This window comes from Desmodus rotundus, chromosome 4 (genome assembly GCF_022682495.2).
Source record: "Desmodus rotundus isolate HL8 chromosome 4, HLdesRot8A.1, whole genome shotgun sequence".
NCBI lineage: Eukaryota > Metazoa > Chordata > Mammalia > Chiroptera > Phyllostomidae > Desmodus > Desmodus rotundus.
This window is the reverse complement of record NC_071390.1, coordinates 33,882,810-33,900,473: the sequence shown is the minus strand read 5'-3', so window position 1 is coordinate 33,900,473 and position 17,664 is coordinate 33,882,810. Positions and strand designations below refer to the sequence as shown.

The 17,664-nt window shown below is 38.1% G+C and overlaps 1 protein-coding gene and 1 long non-coding RNA gene across 4 annotated transcripts in view; one reads left to right on the top strand and one right to left on the bottom strand.

The window, feature by feature from the left end:
- Positions 1-17,664, bottom strand: part of PRKG1 (protein kinase cGMP-dependent 1) — a 1,161,962-nt gene that overhangs the window by 45,588 nt on the left and 1,098,710 nt on the right. For both annotated transcript variants that reach the window (XM_024563402.4, XM_045197730.3), the window contains exon 10: positions 5,588-5,684. In XM_024563402.4, coding sequence (XP_024419170.1) covers positions 5,588-5,684 — 97 coding nt within the window. The remainder of the gene's footprint in view (positions 1-5,587; positions 5,685-17,664) is intronic.
- LOC123480064 (uncharacterized) lies at positions 687-15,937 on the top strand. Of its 2 annotated transcripts, none has more exons than XR_008426577.1 (3): positions 687-897; positions 1,477-1,536; positions 15,829-15,937. It is a non-coding gene; the product is annotated as an uncharacterized lncRNA (long non-coding RNA). The 2 variants fall into 2 exon arrangements; XR_006655928.2 differs by lacking the exon at positions 15,829-15,937 and adding an exon at positions 9,735-10,364.

The window sequence follows — 17,664 nt, the reverse complement described above, 5'->3', positions numbered from 1 at the left end:
ATATGTCAAAGTAGAGATTGACTTTTCTGCCTGGGATTTCTGCTTAGAAACTGTCGTGTGGTTGGATATTTTAGGAGTTCCATTTATTATATTGTGACTACACCTATTATGCTCAGTTACCATTTACTGGATTGGATTTTTATTAGCTATTTAAATGATGTATTTTTTTTAGAAATCAGTACTATTTATTACAGTTAATAATTTATGTCAGTTTTCTTTTCAGAGTAAACATAAACTGGGGTTGGCATATTTAATAACAAACCCGGTAAAGAAAGGGCTGTGTTATATTGAGGCAAACTTTGAGTTTTCAGCCAGTGCTGAGTCCTTACTCACTTTGGTTACAGAGGACCCAGGCCTTGGGGCAGCAGGGTCTCCCAGGAGCCCTCTGCGGAGTCAGTCGCGTGGTGCCCACAGGGCAATACTGCCCAGAGATCCCTGAGCTATCCTGTTTCACTGCCCTGTGGCTTGGCAGGAAGAAGCCCTTGAAACGTTTTCATCTTACATGGGGTTTCCCTTCGGAGTTAAGCCATCCGCCTTTCATAATCATGAAACAACACTCTGTTGACTGAGCAAAGGGTTTATCACCGAATTTCTTGCTTAATCATCTCTTAGGCTCTGCCTTTTTTTTTTTTTTTTCACTTGGTTTTCATAGCCCTCTGGGCCTGCTTGCCTGTGATGGCCAGTTCCAAGGCAGCTGGCAAAAATGCAATGAGCACACAGCACACGGCCCCTGTTACACGAATGACTGAGTGCGGCCTGCTTCCCGCAACCTGCATATTGCCCTGGGCAATCCGACTGTGGGACTGCAGCCCAGAAGGAATGAGAGGATTTAGAAGGCTGCGGAAAAACTGGATATGATTCAGTAGTCTGCACCGAAAGTGATTTCCCATTGAGAGGGTAAGAGGTGGGGCTTTACAATTTAGCAGAGAAATGGATAAGTAAGAGCAGATTATTTGAGGTACACAGAGGTTCAGTGTGAGGAAAATTGAAAATTGTTTCTCATCTCCACTCGTGACAGATCAGAAAGTAAGGAGCTTCAGCGGTTTGAAGACCTCAGGCTCTTTCTTACACTGGATGAATGCTTGTACTCTCAGGGCTTAGCCTAGCAATGGGAAGAAAAAGAATACAAGTATTCCATTCCCCTCCTTTTCTTTGGTGATAGCTGAAAATTATTAATAAAGATAGTTCTCATTAGCATGTTTTAATATTAGTAATTGTTATATCAACATTGACAATACATACTGACCTATGACACGTGAGGTACCATTTTGGGGGATTTAACTCACACAGTCTTTGCAACATTGTGAGACACATACCCTGTTTGTTATCCGTATCATTTGAAAGATGAGGAAACAGTGTCAGAAGCTTTAAGTAAATGACTAAGCATACATAGCTGGTAAGATCTGAGTCCAAAAGTCTGAGCCCAGTGCTCTAGCTTTTAACCACATTACACTGTCTGGTTTGTTTGTTCCGCAGGCAAAAGGGCAGCAAGAGATTCAGGGCAGGGAAGCCTCTGAAGCTGTGACAGAAGAAAAGGTGAATAACACAATCATAGTATTTATTCTGGGTTTATGTCTAATTCAGGTTCTTGAATTCTATATGATTTTTTTTAAAACAAAGGTGTACCTGTGATAATGAAGTAACATTTGTTTGACTTCACAGTGGTGGCTGTTGGTGGTGGTGATAGGAATTTAAATATTTTTAGAAGCCAGATAATAGGAAAGGCCCTTAGTTCAAAAATCAGGAGTTCTGGGCAATAGCAACAGCTCTTTCAATGACCGCATGTTTGTAGGCCATTTATAGGTTTTGTTCTTGACTTTTCTTCCTATGAAATGTAGATTGTGCCCCATGTTTTCCCCTCAGGATCGTTCTCTGTCTAATATTTAAAACAACCACAACATAGTACTGCCAGCTCAAAAAGTTTGTTTTGCACATCTATTCTGAAAAGCAAGCTCCTCTCTGAGCAAGAGTAGAGTCAATTAGGAATGTGACCATAATGCAATGAGACTAATTTTTACTTGTGAGTTGTAAAATCAATCTTCGTATTTTACAATCAGATCTTAGATACTAAGAGGTTTACCTAGATGTCTTTAATTAGTAAATCATATATAAAAAGAGAACTGAGTTACTTTGCTGAAAATGTCGTTATAAACAAAATGTGGCTTTCTGAAAGATATACTGTAAACAGGTAGCACCGAATGAATTAGGAAGTCTATTCAAAATTAAAAAAAAATATGGGCAGAAAATATGGTACATGCCAGAAGACAGGAAGGAAAGCAGCCATGATGGCTTCAAAGGCACAGTTGTGAACAGGAGGTGTCTGATATTAAACTCGTTAAAATCAGTTACGCTAAATGTATTTACGAAATAGACTAAATAGCTTAAAAGCCGAATTTCCATTTATATGTTCACTTTAAGTTTCTAATCTCATCATTGAACAAATCCTTAAGTTTGTACCAGAATTATGTTCACATCTCTAGAAATTGGCAATAAACTATTTAGCAATACTCCTGGTTGAAAAATACTCCTGCATCTAAATTCATTTACATTGACCTAAATGGTAAAACTTAAGAAATGTTAAGAAGTCTTTGACGGATATATCATTATGCAAAATAGCACGGACATAGCTGTATGTTATATGATGAAAATGATGATAAAACTACTCTCCTAACTTAGTTCTAACAGGAAATGGGGTTCGAAAATTCAAATTCTTAATTCTTCATACTCATTTCAGGAGTTTATCATCTTATAATCCGCTCCTGGAAAACACTTTTTAAAAAATACTATTACAAAACTGAAGTACAACTTGTGGTTTTTTACGGTACCATTGATCTGAACAACATTACTGCTGAACTAAGGGTTGGCAGGTTCAAGGTATCAGTGTTACATACTTGGTATTAACATGCTCAGTACTGTGTACACATATGTGAAAGGAATCCATGGGAATGTTCTATATCTTAAAATAGCACTCTGTAATATTGATAAAATTATATTGCATGAATCAAAAAATTCTGTCATCACAACAGAAGTAGGCTCTGCCCAGCCCAGCGGGCACACCACAGCTTCTGTGTGGTCACCAGGTCTTGGTGGTGACTCACTATGCACTATGACAACAGTATGCGTAATTGCAGTCAGAGCATTGAGGCCAAGCTCCCAGTTCTGGAATCACTGAATACATGTAAAAATTAACCATCACAAAGGACATTTTTTTATACCCAGTAATCATCAGGCAGTTAGTAAGTAGTAAGAGCTGGGAGCATTGGATTCTAAGGGAATAGTGATCAGTTAAATGGCTAGTCCACACTGAATAGTGAGGAAAATGTGGGTATTCTGATTATCCCATGGTGAGTTTTGGGAAATGTAAGATTACAAAAGAAGACCTCACGTCAGAGGTTAAGGGCATGTCTCTCTTCCTCTAACGTACCTAATGACCCATTATGGACTTATTATCCATCAATGTATCTAAAGTTTTTGCAAACTGGGCTATACCTTTAACATATATTAATTCTTGAGGTTATGGTATTCATTAGTCTATAAACATCTGTGTAAAAGTAAAATATAATATCCATGAGAGGAAAACTAGGCTGAACTACCTTTGACTATCTCTCCTGGGATGGAGATTAGGCATGGATATGGATATACTCAGACCCACAACCACAAAACACATATACACACATATATTTTCTATTTAAACTGTATTACTTTTTGAATGTCTACATTGAACCTTCCCTAAATCTGTCACTAGTCGCTTGTGCCTCCTCATACACTTTTAAGGAAATTTTCTAAAATTTTCACATTATCAGCTTGGCATTTAATTGTTCTGCTTGAAGTGGCCTGGGTGTCTGCGAGCAATTATCAATATTTCAAAAACCCTAAGAAAATTCCTATACTGTATTCCATAAAATGTCTCACTGGTAAGTTGAAGGTCCTCAACTGGAAGGTCTCGGACCTGTGAGAGTCCACAAAGGTGTGATGTTGATTTTTGTGTCACCTAAAACAGCAATTTTATTGTCCACAGAACTTAAAAATATACATAAGAAACAAAAACAGTCACAAAAGCAGTCTCAAAGCAATTCTGTCTTTTCCACGGCTTCATTCAGAGAGGGGCTTAGACACATACAACTACGTGGATAAACACACCAGACAATATACACCTCAGGGCAAAGAGGTCTTCCCTTGTCCTGTTCATATATATGCACCAGCACCCCCATCCCACCCCGCCCCGGGCAAAGCTGTTCATGTATAAAACTGCTAGTACATCTTCATCCACTATATGAACAGTTAACACAAAATTAAAATTTCTTGAGAAATAAATCTAAGACTACATTAGTTGGCAGGACTCAGAAAAGCAAGAGGTTCTTCTAGGCCTTTACTGGATTTTTACTCCTGTAACTAAAAATGCTTCCATCCTCGGAGGCACACGGTGAAGCCAGAGGTCAAGGCAGATGTAGCCCTCCTGTAATACCTCCAACCAGTGTTAAAGGACATGTAATGCAAATTCTGTTGAAACACATTATGGCTCTAATTCTTCTTGCCTAATATTTAAGTAAATAACATCTTTTCCAAGCCTGTCAAAGTCAGAAGTCCCAATTGCTGCTCAAATGGACACATATCAAAAATAGCACTGGGTCAAGTGTACGTGTATGGAAGGGGATTGCTCTAGTCCCCTGGTGGCAACAGTAACTGTTTACTCCACTGCACGTGGTCTGGGGAGTTCCTAACACACTGTACTGGTGTCTGATATCAGGGCCTCCTCCGCTTTCAGCAGAGAGGTGGAAATTAATCTCCAACTCAACAGGGCTTCTTTCACAGTGCCGGAATGCAGCGACACAGTCAGTAGAATACATGTTTCCCCAAATTTTTATTGCAGTATGTCACTTTTTAAATTTATATTTTAAATAAAAGCATGAGAGCATGCTTGTATTTGTCTTACATTACATGCCTGCGATGTGTTTAATATATAGACTTGTAGCAAAATCTCTCCATTATCTTCATGAAAACAGCTGTATGTGAGTATAAATGTATGTAAATACACTATATACCATATTAAAACCACATTATCTAATATGGTTCAATATCAGGCACATTTATTGAATTATAGTGCCTGAATACAGGCACCATAAACTAAATATGTGCCTGTAACTACAGCATCACAAAATTATACTATACCACCATTTTCTTGATTTTTTAAAAAGTAGTAGTAAGGATCATTGATTGTAGATATATCATTATATGTGTTATCTCATTTCTCTTTGTATATATTTAAATTTATATTTTGATTATTGTGATTATAGACAGGGCACATAATTAAATTAGTAAGCACTGTTTAGACCTATGGAAGCAAATAAAGATCATAAAAATCAGCTGGGTAAAAAGCACTCGTGACCCCTCATTAAGTAAATGTGTTTGTCTTTCACTGATTATAAGGTGGTTTTCTAAAATGTTGATATGAAATGATTTGGCACCAATTTAGGAACAATACTAGTTAAAGATGAGAGAGGAGAAAAGAGAGAAATCTTATTATGGCAGAAAAAAGTTTAAAAGGAAGAGAGAGGCTTTCAAAAGCATTCAAAGAACAATCACCTACCAGTTCCACTCGTCCGAAACCTCCAACTCCAAGGGTGTCGATGATGTTGAAATCAGACAGCTTCAGGTTGGCGAAGAAAGCAGCTTCAGCTTCGTATCTGGATTTTTTGATGCGAAAAAACGGAAATTTCTTAGAGGTGCAAACACGAGTACCAGGTACAACTGTACTGGAATGACATGACTCTGGAGCAGGGTTTACCTGCTTAAATTCCATCTTGCTTTTAGAGTCTGTGTTTTCTAACACTCATAGTTTTTTGGTCCTAGTTGTGCAGAAAAACATAGATTTGCACTTGTTTTTCAAAGGAGGAAAATACAAAGTACCCATTGCATGCCAGTCATGTGACTGATAAATCCAGTTAGCAAATCAAAGTTACAGCTTGGCATTTTTCTACGCGTCTTCTTGTGAGCACGGATTGTCTGAGTTGTTCTTTTTTGGTTTTGCTTTGGATTTTTTGGTTTTGCTTGGTTTTGTTTTTGTTGTTCAGATTTTGGATGGCAGTTTCTCATTAGTTTTCCTTATCCACAGGCTGGCAGTGGCTTCTATAAATATTTGCTAAAAGCAGCAAGATCATTGAGGTTTCTGAAGTGAGGTCACAGCCAGGTTTTATAAAAACAGATCCGAAAAGCTGAGGACTGATGTGCAAATATCTGAAATGGATGGTTTTGCAAGCATATTCACATTCCTAAAAAGTGTCTTCTCTTCATTTATGTTTACCCACTGACTCTCAGCTAGTAATCCCAGGATCTCTAGGTTTGCGAGTCTCTTATAGAGGTGGTGTGGGAAACATGGCCTGGGCTCCGCAAGTCTGACTATGCACACATACAAATCTGACACATGCAAGTGGCCAAAATAAGCTTCTCACGATGAGACAAGTGAATATGAGCTGCTTAAAATACCTCCTTGTTAAAGGCCCTACTATTTTTAGAAAGGGCAGGAAGGCATAAAGATGAAGATGATCCTCCCACTCACTAAGGTCAGGACAGGGAGTAATTCAGCTGTCTCAAAAATAAAGTATTTGAATTGCTATGTGTAACCCGTGACCTTCGGCCAGGTGGCACCTGATTCAGTATTATATATATAGATAGACAGACAGATGAACACACTGGAGACAATGACACTAACACAGCTTGTTTATATCAATTTGCCGACAGAATCGCCCTCAGCCATGTCTGGAGTTAAGCTGTATAGCTTTTCAGCTATTCCATGATAACCAAAGACCAATTTGGACTCTCCACTCGTAAGAAAGGTGAAACAGCTTTCTAGGTGAACTTTTTAAAACATTTTCCAGTTTACAACCACAGTTCCAGTTTTTAACAAGTCAATTCTTGACAGATTTGTGAGGAGGTAGAAACAGCATTGTTTTTCATTATTGGAGGATTATGTGAAATTCACTCCCTCTAATGAACCTTTATAAGCAAAGCTACTGGTCAATCCTAATGGTATTTGTAGACTTCTCTCACTAACTACACAACCAAGACATCAACATAATAATTCAGGAGATGGTTTACTAGAATGGAACATAGGCAGCAAATGTGCATTTCTCTCATTCCAAATGCATCACTACTTTTGGAAAATTAAAGCTCCATCCCATTTAAAGGGCCAGCGGCAGAGTTTGTTCAAACAGGTGCTTTAGAAGGACATCTGTTAGGGTTAGAACCCATGACAGTTTTTGCATAATCAGGCATTTATTGATGGTCTAGAAAATCCAATTATTAATGAGATAATTTTTGAATAATATCCTATGCATTTGCTGGGTTTAGAACCTCAGATATTGAGAGGATAAACTCTTTCCAACTACTCTGATACTATTTTGTGTATATAGTATGATATTATTACTTAAAGCTCTTGAAGACACCTCAAAATCCTGGCATGTGGGCTCTGTGAACACAGGCTGGAAAGGTCTCTAATGCAGTGTTCTTTGCCCTCCTGTTGTACATCAGAGTTACCTGCGCATCGTTTAGAAACCACTTAACTTGGGTCTGTCCACAGACCGAGTTTATCAGAAATCTCTGGCAGCAGTACCCCAATGTCTGTATTTTCTTAAGCTCATCAGGTGACTCTGATGCATAGTAAGGGTTGAGAACCATAGTTCTAGCCACCTGAAAAGCCTAAGGAGGTTCCAGCAACCACAGAAGAATTTGGGGGTTGCTAAAATGGTCCAGGGAAAACATTAGTTGTCCAATGAGTCTAGGGGTGATGCATTCATGCCAAGCATGTTGAGGCTCTTTTAACTTGGTCTTGGCTCCTGACCTTCTGGATCTAGTCCCATAGGAATAGACAATAGTTCTATAAAGGCTAAAACAACTATAAATTATAAATAAGCAAGATTGCTAAAAAAAAAAAAGACAGCTATAGAATCCAAAAGTTATAAGGAGCTTACATTGTGGTCACATTTTACAGCAAAATCTTCTTGACTTTGTTTATACTCACTATCTGATTATTGATCATGTTTTTAACCAATGGGATGAACATAGGAAATCTCCTGTTGGATAGTAGACATTTTCTTGGTCGCTATTAAAATCCCTTAAATAAAAATAAAATCAAATAAAATCCCCTTAAATACATACTGCCCCCTACATTGGAAGCACCAATTATAGCTAAATAAAATTTTCATATGTTTTAATGAAAAGAGATTGCTAACATTGCAATCATACTTCACTAATCTTTGTTAATTACTTTGCTAATATGACCAGGTGAATTTTTTAAATACTATTTATTTGGGTGATTTTATCTAGTGACTGGTGATGTAAAAATTGAAGCGGCTTTGGGATAATTGTGGTCTCGATCCTGTATTCTGTTCCTGTTTGCTTCGGGTCCTGATTCTTGGGGAAGCCAAACAACATAAAAATACTGTCAGAGAAGTTTCTCTCTTCGAATCAAAGAGATATTGTTAGTTGTTGAATATTTTATATGCATTTATTTTTTTCTCATTTAAATTCTCTTTAGGGACAAGAGTCACATCTTTATCACAAAGACTCTGTACACTTCTCCTTTCTGAATTAATAACTTTAAAAAAAAACATGGAACTCACTACTTGAAGGGACCTTTGTAAAAAAGCTGAATTATGGACAATTTAGCTCCACCAGGTGCTTAACCACTTTTGATCATAACTTGGAGGGATATTTTCACTTTGTTTTAACTCATAATTAATTGTAGATAATTCAAATCTATTAATAATGTCCTACTTTCATTAGAGTTGATAAAAGTTTGAATGTGTTTGAAGGAGACTTAATAAATTGGTTAAGTAAGTGGCCATTGTTAGTAAACAAACTTCTTTTGCTTGAATGAAGTGAATGTGGAACCTGAGTTCCTAACTTACTACTGTGGGGTAGGTACAAGGTCCAAGGAATTAGCCCAGGCTTCATGCGATTCTAAAATCCATCTGTGCAACAGTTTTTGATGAAAGGGACTACTGCCAAGTGCTAAGGAAAATACACCAGTAAGAAACATAGTTACTGTTGTTTGTTTGCTTAAAATCTAGCAAGGAGCATAAAATATGTTTTCTAATGATCCTCAACTTAGTTTGAGATACTGATTCGTTAAAATTTTGTGTGTTTGTCAGTTTATTTATTTATTTATTTAGCATGGGGTGAAAGGTGGGGATCCTCTTCCCAGGAAAGTGCAAATATTGACCCTGTCTGCATATGACATCAGAGGGTTTACAGACTTACAAAAAAAGCTGATAACACAAAAATAGACATACAACAAAAGAATAAGTATATTGGGTGCAGGAGACAGAGCTAACACGTTGTTTCTCAAACACACCCTGCTGTGAGATTCTCGCCAGGGCTATGGTTATCAGAATCCACAGACAACTGTGAATCCAAACAGGGTGCTCTTTAACCAGGGAAACACTGAGCATTTTCCCTGAAGGACTGCTGAAGAGAAACAAAGTTGCCTAGAATTTTACCTCCTCTTTTTAGTTCTGCCAGTACACCAAAGCAGGTTCCAAAAGCAGTGGAAATGGAAACGTGCAGGTGTAAAGATGGAGACACCAAGACATATATACATCATGTAGTAACAAAAAACAGTACTGGAACAATCTCAACCTCTCTCTAAAACTACATACCTGTGCAGTATTATGTTTACTTTCTTTAGGAAATAGACAATAACCATTCATTTTTTTTTCTATATCTTCCAATGCTAGCTTCTACAAAACCAAGGAGTAAGAATCAGGAGCCCTTCATTATTCACCGCAGTTGTTCCATTATTACCGTGCACCCATGAATTGATTCCACCGTCATTCCGAAACAACAGAACTGTGTTCCATACTTATGACTGACCAGACCATCATTATAAGGAAGTGAAGATCTCTCCCTACCTATATATTGGAAACCAAATATAATTCAACCCAGTCCAAAATGTATGGAGCTTAAAATTTTATCTTTACCTTGATATTATAATAACAGAAATCACTCAGCATTATTTTACAAAGCAGACAATATTGCGTGCATTTTTAAAGTAAGGGCCAAAGATCCAAAGGAATATAATAATTCCAGATGGGTTACAAAAGCCAGTAATTAAGAGCCAATGGAACGAAAGGCAAATGTGATCCTGTTTCCTTTAGCCCTGTTCATCTACAATCCAAATTAACTTCAGAAGTCTATTCTAAGGGCCTGCAAGGAAATCCAAACAAATTAATTAGCATCTCCTAATCCACATGCAAGTCAGTTACCAAGGCTTTGCCTGGGCTCATCTGCCCTGGGGTGTATTTTCATGTCCTGCTGAGTTTAGTTTTGCCAGTTCTTAGGGAAATCTACAAAAATAAAATGTTTCAGTAAACACCTATGGCCTCTCATCCATGAGTAAGTTCCTTTTTCTATATTGCTGCAGCGGGTAAGATGAGATTCTATTAGACAATGTCGCCTCTAGACTTTAAATAATACAAGGGAGCATCATAGCATCCAGACAAAAGCTCACGACTTGTGGTCCTGGATCTTGTCAATGACTTTGTGCTTCCAAGCATTGCTTTCTCCAACGTTCTGTCCTTTGTAGAAATACTGACAAACATACAAGTAAATAAGTGTATAGGTGTGAATCAGGCTCCTGCTTTACTTCAATGTTCACATAAACGCCTAGAAATTCTTTTTCACTTTTTGTTGTCAAAGAGCACTGCAACCTACAAATAAACATCTAGAGCAGTGGTCCCCAACCTTTTTGGCACTGGGGACCAGTTTCACGGAAGACAATTTTTTCCATGGACACGGGAGGGGGATACTGGAATGGCTTTATAGCCGGCCACCAGGTGAAGTTTAATTGTCACTTGCCACTTATTGATAGAGTTTTGCTATGAGTCTGCAAGTGATTGATTTATTATGGTCTTTGCAGTCAAATGTCTCTGCTAATGATGATCTGGATTTGCAGCCGCTCCCCAGTGCTGGCATCACCGCCTCAGCTCCACCTCAGGTCATCAGGCGTTAGATTCTCATAAGGAGGGAGCAACCTAGGTCCCTCCCATGTGCAGTTCACAGTAGGGTTCACTGACAATCTAATGCCACCACTGATCTGACAGAAGGCGGAGCTCAGGTGGTAATACAAATGATGGGGAGTGGCTATAAATACAGACGAAGCTTTGCTGGCTCACCCACTGATCACCTCCTGTTCTGTGGCCTGGTTCCTACCAGGCCATGGACTGGTACTGGGGACATGGCCTGGGGGTTGGGGATCCCTGATATATAGAAATAGTTAAGGGAGGTAAGAATTCACACCTGAAACTAATAAATATTGTGTGTCAACTGTAATTTAAAAAAATTTGTAAAAACTAAAAAGTGGGTAAGAACTTTAAGAAAGTGATCCTTAAATACTAAATATATGGTCTATGATACATTCAAGATATAATGCTGGCCAACTATTGAATAAGAACTTAATGTGGGACCCAGGATTTTATGCAATAACAATTCCTGATCTAATAGTTTGGTGCATGAGTGATTTGTAGGTCTGGTAAAGGAAATATAAAATCCAGCGAGAAAAGTAACTGCAGAGAGAGAAAGTAGGATTGGGAATTGGACCAGTAATACTTATTTGCATAGTTAGAAAAGATGTGATTTGGGCTTAAACTACAGGGACTATTGCCTCATTGTGCTGCTTTAACGTGCATGCGTGTGCGTGCGTGTGTGTGCGAAAACAGGATGTCCATGTCCTATTTCCCTGATTCTCAAATGTTTGGAGTTAATTAAACTTAGTTTCTAAGAAGAAAATGGATAGTCCTTTTGAATATATCGAGCCATCGATCTTCTTTTATTAATTTAATTGCCTTTTTAAAAGTCTCATTGATACATAAACTTTAAAAATGGAATCTTTGACTTTGTTGGAAAACAGTAAATATTTTATAATTTAAGGTTTGCATAAAGAGTTATCTCCTATTGAAAGAATCACAGTTTAACAAAAGTTCCTATTATTATAAGGTTTAAAACAATTCCTTTAAATATAAGCAACCCTATTCCTAAAATTCTAAACAAAAAGAGATCATTTCTAATTTATATGTAAAGCAGGTAGGTGAAGTCACTAGTATAGCTGCTTTTCTTTAGTAGTGGCAAACTTGAGGAAATAAATTTTGAAAGTAACTTAATGAATATTAAGTATTTTATTATGTCAATTTTCTCCAGAAAGTTTAATCTGTTCGTCAGAGAATTTAAGATAATGTTAGTTTGCAACCTCTATTTCCAAAACTGTGGTTTTCAGAAACACAGACTTTTTCCTGAATACTCTAGTCGTGAAATAGTTCTGCTTGTTTTTCAAATACACTCCCTTGAGGAGATACAGCCAACAGAAATACATAGGAAAATTGCATTTCTCATATCTGCTGCATAATAGGAATGATAGTAATGCAAATATTCTACATTTAGAAAACACCTTTCTTCCAAGGACTCTAAAATTTCTCTCATTTAATTTATTTTCCATGATTCTCTGTGATTATGGGATAACAAATATGTTTACTTCTATTTTGGAACTGGGTGGGCCAAATGATAATATGTGATTAGTTTCAGTAATTAAACACCAAAAGAATTAGAACTAGAAACCTTGGACATGTTTCACTTTGTAGCATATTTACACCTATTACAAAATATTCAATTTATTTTAAAAGAAGATAGTAGAGAATCACAAAAACTTAGACATGCTTTTATCTCAAAGTACTAAGATACTAACATAGTTCAAAATCTAGATTAAAACCATCGGGAGTTAATTTAATTTCAACCTTTACATTACTGAAATGAAAATAACTAATTGTAGATAGTGAGTGAATTAGCCAGTCATAAAATCTTAGACATAAGTGTCTGGTGATTTTGACTTGTGGTATCTTTTACTATCTGACTCTATCTTTGCAGTTTTTAATACTATGTCAGCATATGGGGGGTGGTAAATGTAAAAGTTATGAAATATATCTGATGAATTAACTATTTTATTACAAATCTCAGTCAGGAATGTGACTCCTGTAGCTACGCACTCTTGCCTGTGATGCGGCACGTGTGTGTGTGCTCCAGGTAAATAAAGGACCTCAACTAAAAGTACATGGGTCACAGATAAAATGGACCGCTTCTTAGCCACAGAAGTGCTGAAATGCGGACATTTGCCACAGCATGATGGACCTTGAGAATATCAAGCCAAGTGAAATAAGTGAGATGGAAAAGAACAAGAACCGTATAATTTCGCTCACATCTGGGATATAAAACAGAAAGCAACAAGTGAACAAACAAAATAAACAAACTCATAGACACTGACAACAGTATGAAGGTTACCAGAGGGAAGGGGGTGGGGGAGGATGAAGAGGGTAGAGGGGGACAAATACACGGTAACAGAGGGAGACCAGCCTTCGGGTAGCGGGCACACAATGCAATACACAGATGATGTGTTATAACACTGTACGCTTGAAACTTGCATAATTTGATTACCCAACCTCACCCCAATACATTTAATAAACAGAAAAAGTGTGGGCAATTTTGAACATCCCCCAAAAGTACAGTGATGCTCAAAAAAGAATTTTTTTTTAAATTCCAACTTCAGAGCAGCATTTGTAAAAGATGAGTGAGCAGGTGCTACTCACTGTCAGCTTAAGTGTGTTATCCGATATGCCTTTTTAGTTATTCAGTTTTTAAATAGTTTGACATAACTTGAGATAAATTGTTTCATTTTCTTAAATAAAGGCTTAACGAAATATATATTGCCATGAAAATAAAATTGGCAAGAAAGGAATTAGATTGTTTTCTCTACTGGTGCTTGTTACATTAACAGAATCATTGGACCATATTAGAAAGTTTATTAAATTATTCAGCAATTATTATTTTTCCTTCAGAGAATATAGATAATGGCAAAAATGTATATAAACAAAAAAGCTTAAAAGTTCCCAACCATATTTGTGCCAGAATAGATATTTCCATCATATAAATAAATGGCCACAAGAGGCTGGTGGTCTGAGCAAGTCTCTCTCATCTCAGTGCCAAGTAATTTCCTTCTTCCTCCTCCCCTGCATCTCAGCATCTCAATCTGATGTTTGCGGTAGCAGACTAGGGTGGTCCAGCCCGGCACAGCATAGCTTCCCCGGACCAGAACGGTGAGGTTGGAAGGGAAAAAGGTTTGGTGAAAAGGACCCCTCCTTCTGACTTCACCGCTGCTGTGTTTAAGGCCTGCGGGGTGCGTCCCCTCTGCCTCATCCATGTTCTCGTGCACTCCAGAGAAAACACTGATTACACAGAGCTCTCATCTCAGTTCCACAAGGACAAGTCGCCGCGGCCTACGTTTCTAAGGAAGGGATGGGCAAAGACAGCCTGGTTTGCCCCTCAAATATAAAAATCTCTTCTCTACCCAAAGACAAAGAAATCTTTTCCTTTTTATAGGTCATTTTTTATTTGGGGGCTAAAATATTGAAAGAAATAAAGCAACGTTTAATTTTAATTAAACCTTCAAGTTAGTTTTAACTGTAATCTTAATTAAAGGGATCAGTTAGAAGCTTAAACAGAATGACCAGGCAGGGCTCGAATGAACACGAGGGGCCAACCTTCATTCCTGGGCTCCTAGCCTTTACTATGCGCTCCCACTGTGCGTCCCCCTTTGTCTCTGAAGGGTCTGCATGAAGTTGCTGAAGGCTTGGTCACCGCGGGCCAGGGAATGAAGAGACAATAAAGAACAGTGTGTGGCAGGAAGAAAATGAGAAAACCATCAGCCACCCTCCTAGGCCAATAGGAAGATAATAAGTGAAGTGATCAGGGAGTTGGCCCAGAGCCAACCCGAGCAAGACATTCGCTTTTCTGTAAAATGAAGGGTTTGTACTAGACGTGTCTGTACAGCTCACTCACAGCTGAATCATTCTGGGATTCCAAGTGCCTAAGTGATGTAGATTTTGCAGAAAGCCCTGGTACCCCCAGTTTACCTTTTCCCTACTTTGTGGTCCTCTTCCCCATCCTGTCCTCCAATACTTGACTTCTAAAACTCTTATTTCAGGGAATGCCCCCAGAGGTTATCATTTAAGAAGGTCCTGCTCACTACCAGAGGTTATCATTTAAGAGGGTACGCGAAGGAGGTAGGCAGGAGACCCCAATTATGGCTGAGATAGCAGTCAGGGAAGGTACGTATTCTTGTCCGAAGCGGAACTGCAGACGCATCTCACCCCAGATTGTAACAGACCAGAGGTGCCTGCTCATCCAGTGTTCATATCAGAATTATGGGGTGAGTTCAAAACAGACCTGATAAAAACTTCAGTTTGGGGACCAGGCATCGGTATTTTAAAATTAGATTCATAGTTAAGTCTATATTACAAATTACCAGGGTTAGGGATCACATGTAAGTTTTAAAGAACTATTAGTGTTAATTTGATATGTATGTGACAGACACTGATTCACAGTGTGCAAGTATCACAGAGAAATGTGTCCCAGGTTTGAAACAATTATTCTCAGATGATCTTTAAGAATACCATTCAACCTTGAAATGGAGAAAGCCTGTGGATCCTTCCTTAAGCAGAGAAAACATGAAGCAGCAAAGAAGAAATTCAAGAAAAATGTGGCCATCAGAAGTTATTTAGCCATAGTGACGGCGCATTCATCAAATGAACTGGGTCTCAGAGAAAACACCACACGTGTGCTACCAATTCACTGCCATCTGGATGCAAAATTCGGCATTGTTTCCTGCTGAAGCCCAGGTAGCCGAACAACAAAGTAGTCTATAAGGTTTGGGGTTTGTTCTTTTAAGCTGATGTGCATATTTTATTTGGATTTCCCGAATTTTTACCTAATGTCCGATTTCTGTTCCAGGATCCCATTCTGGCTGCCATGTTACATGTAATGGCCACGTCTTCTTCGATTCCCTTTGGGTGTGAAAGGTTCCCAGACTTCCCTTGTTCGGGAGGACCCAGGCAGATTTGAGGAATACTGGTCAGGTATTTATAGAACGTCCCCCAGCTGGGGTTTTATCTGATGTTTTTCTCATAACTTGCTTCGGATTATGATGTTTGGGGGGAGGAGATCGCAGACGTAAAGTGCCCTGCTCTGTGCTGTCACGTCAAGGACACTGATGCTACGACGTATCGCTGATGATGTAGAGCTTCATCATCTGGCCGGGACAGTGGCCATATAGTGTTTAACACAGCAGATACTTTACTGGCATATAAAGTATGCCAACAAGTGTAAAACCAACAATGTAAAATGAGCCATATTAAAGTGTGGTTTTAGCAATTTTAGCAAATCAACAAATGTAAAATGAGCCACATTAAAATGTGGTTTTAGCAATCTCACTATGAGCCCAGGGGAGATGACTATTATTTAAAAGTCCACAGTTACATATTGATTTGCAAACAGATCATTAAGCAGCCCAACATTTCAGGTGTGGTAAACAGTGTGGAGACTGAAATAATATGAATTGCTGGCAATCTATATAATAGATTCTTAGGAAAGGTTTTGTGTTACTTTCATTTGTTTGATTAAATATGCTAACTTTATTAGTTCAAAAAATAAATAAAATGTGGTCTTTTCCAAACTTTTTTACCTTAGAATATGTCCCTCTCAAGATCTGATAACTTTCCAAAGGCATTACTCATTTCCACACTGCTAAGCTTTTCCCACAACAATTGAAAAGGGTGACAAAAAAGCACACTATTTAGGATTTTTACATTACCCACAATCTTAGAAACTGGTGTTTCCCCATGTATTTTTACACAAGTCACCGGAGTGGCGAGATCACGGTGATGAGGGAGCTACTCAGTATCCGCAAACTGTGGCTTTTTTCCCTACAAGTGTACAAAATTATTACAATAGTTGTTTCCCCCAGTGCATGCTTTGCTTGTCCTGGAAGTTTAGGATTAATTTACAATCAAATTTCACTGTAGCTTTGCCATTGGTGTAAATAAGTATTGTTATAACACTTAAACTGAATTTCATTTCTGGGTTAGCACATATTGGTAATTTCTCTGTGCTTTTAACAGTGGTTTTTAAAAAGAATTCGTAACAGAGTGCACACCTGGGAAATGTTGTTGGAATGCTAAGTGAATCCTTCCAATAGTAAGTTGCAAGTACTCTTTTTTGCGTTTATAAAATTAAAATGATGTATTTGATTTATTTTACCACGTCATAGAGACCCTAGCTCTACACTTGTATGTATCTTATTGAATAGCATTAAATCATTTTCTTTTTGTGATTAGTAAATAATAGAGTTAAATGAAAACTGGGAGGGGCATTCAGACCTATTACGGTTACTCTTTATACCACATAACAGCCACAGAATATTTTCCCATATTTCTTTGCCTTTTCCTCAAAGATTTTCCATGGGTACAGTTGACCTTTTCGGTACCTCCTATTCTCAATTCTCTTTTTGTGACCTCCTTTTTCTCATCCCAGTTACTAAATTTTCTCTCAGGAGTTGACAACTACCAAATTCGCATGCCTCAGGGGATTTAACTTGGTTTTTAAAGGCCTTTTGACAATAAAACAAGCTCTGTTTGGGATGAGAGCATCACCTTGACTTGCCGCCTCTCTTTACCAGGCTTAACAATGTGGTTGCCGAAAGTCCACTTCACGTTTTCAGAGGACAGTATCTGATTGGATTCTCAGTCTGATTTACCCCCTTGTCACTTTGCAGACATAATAGAGCTGCAG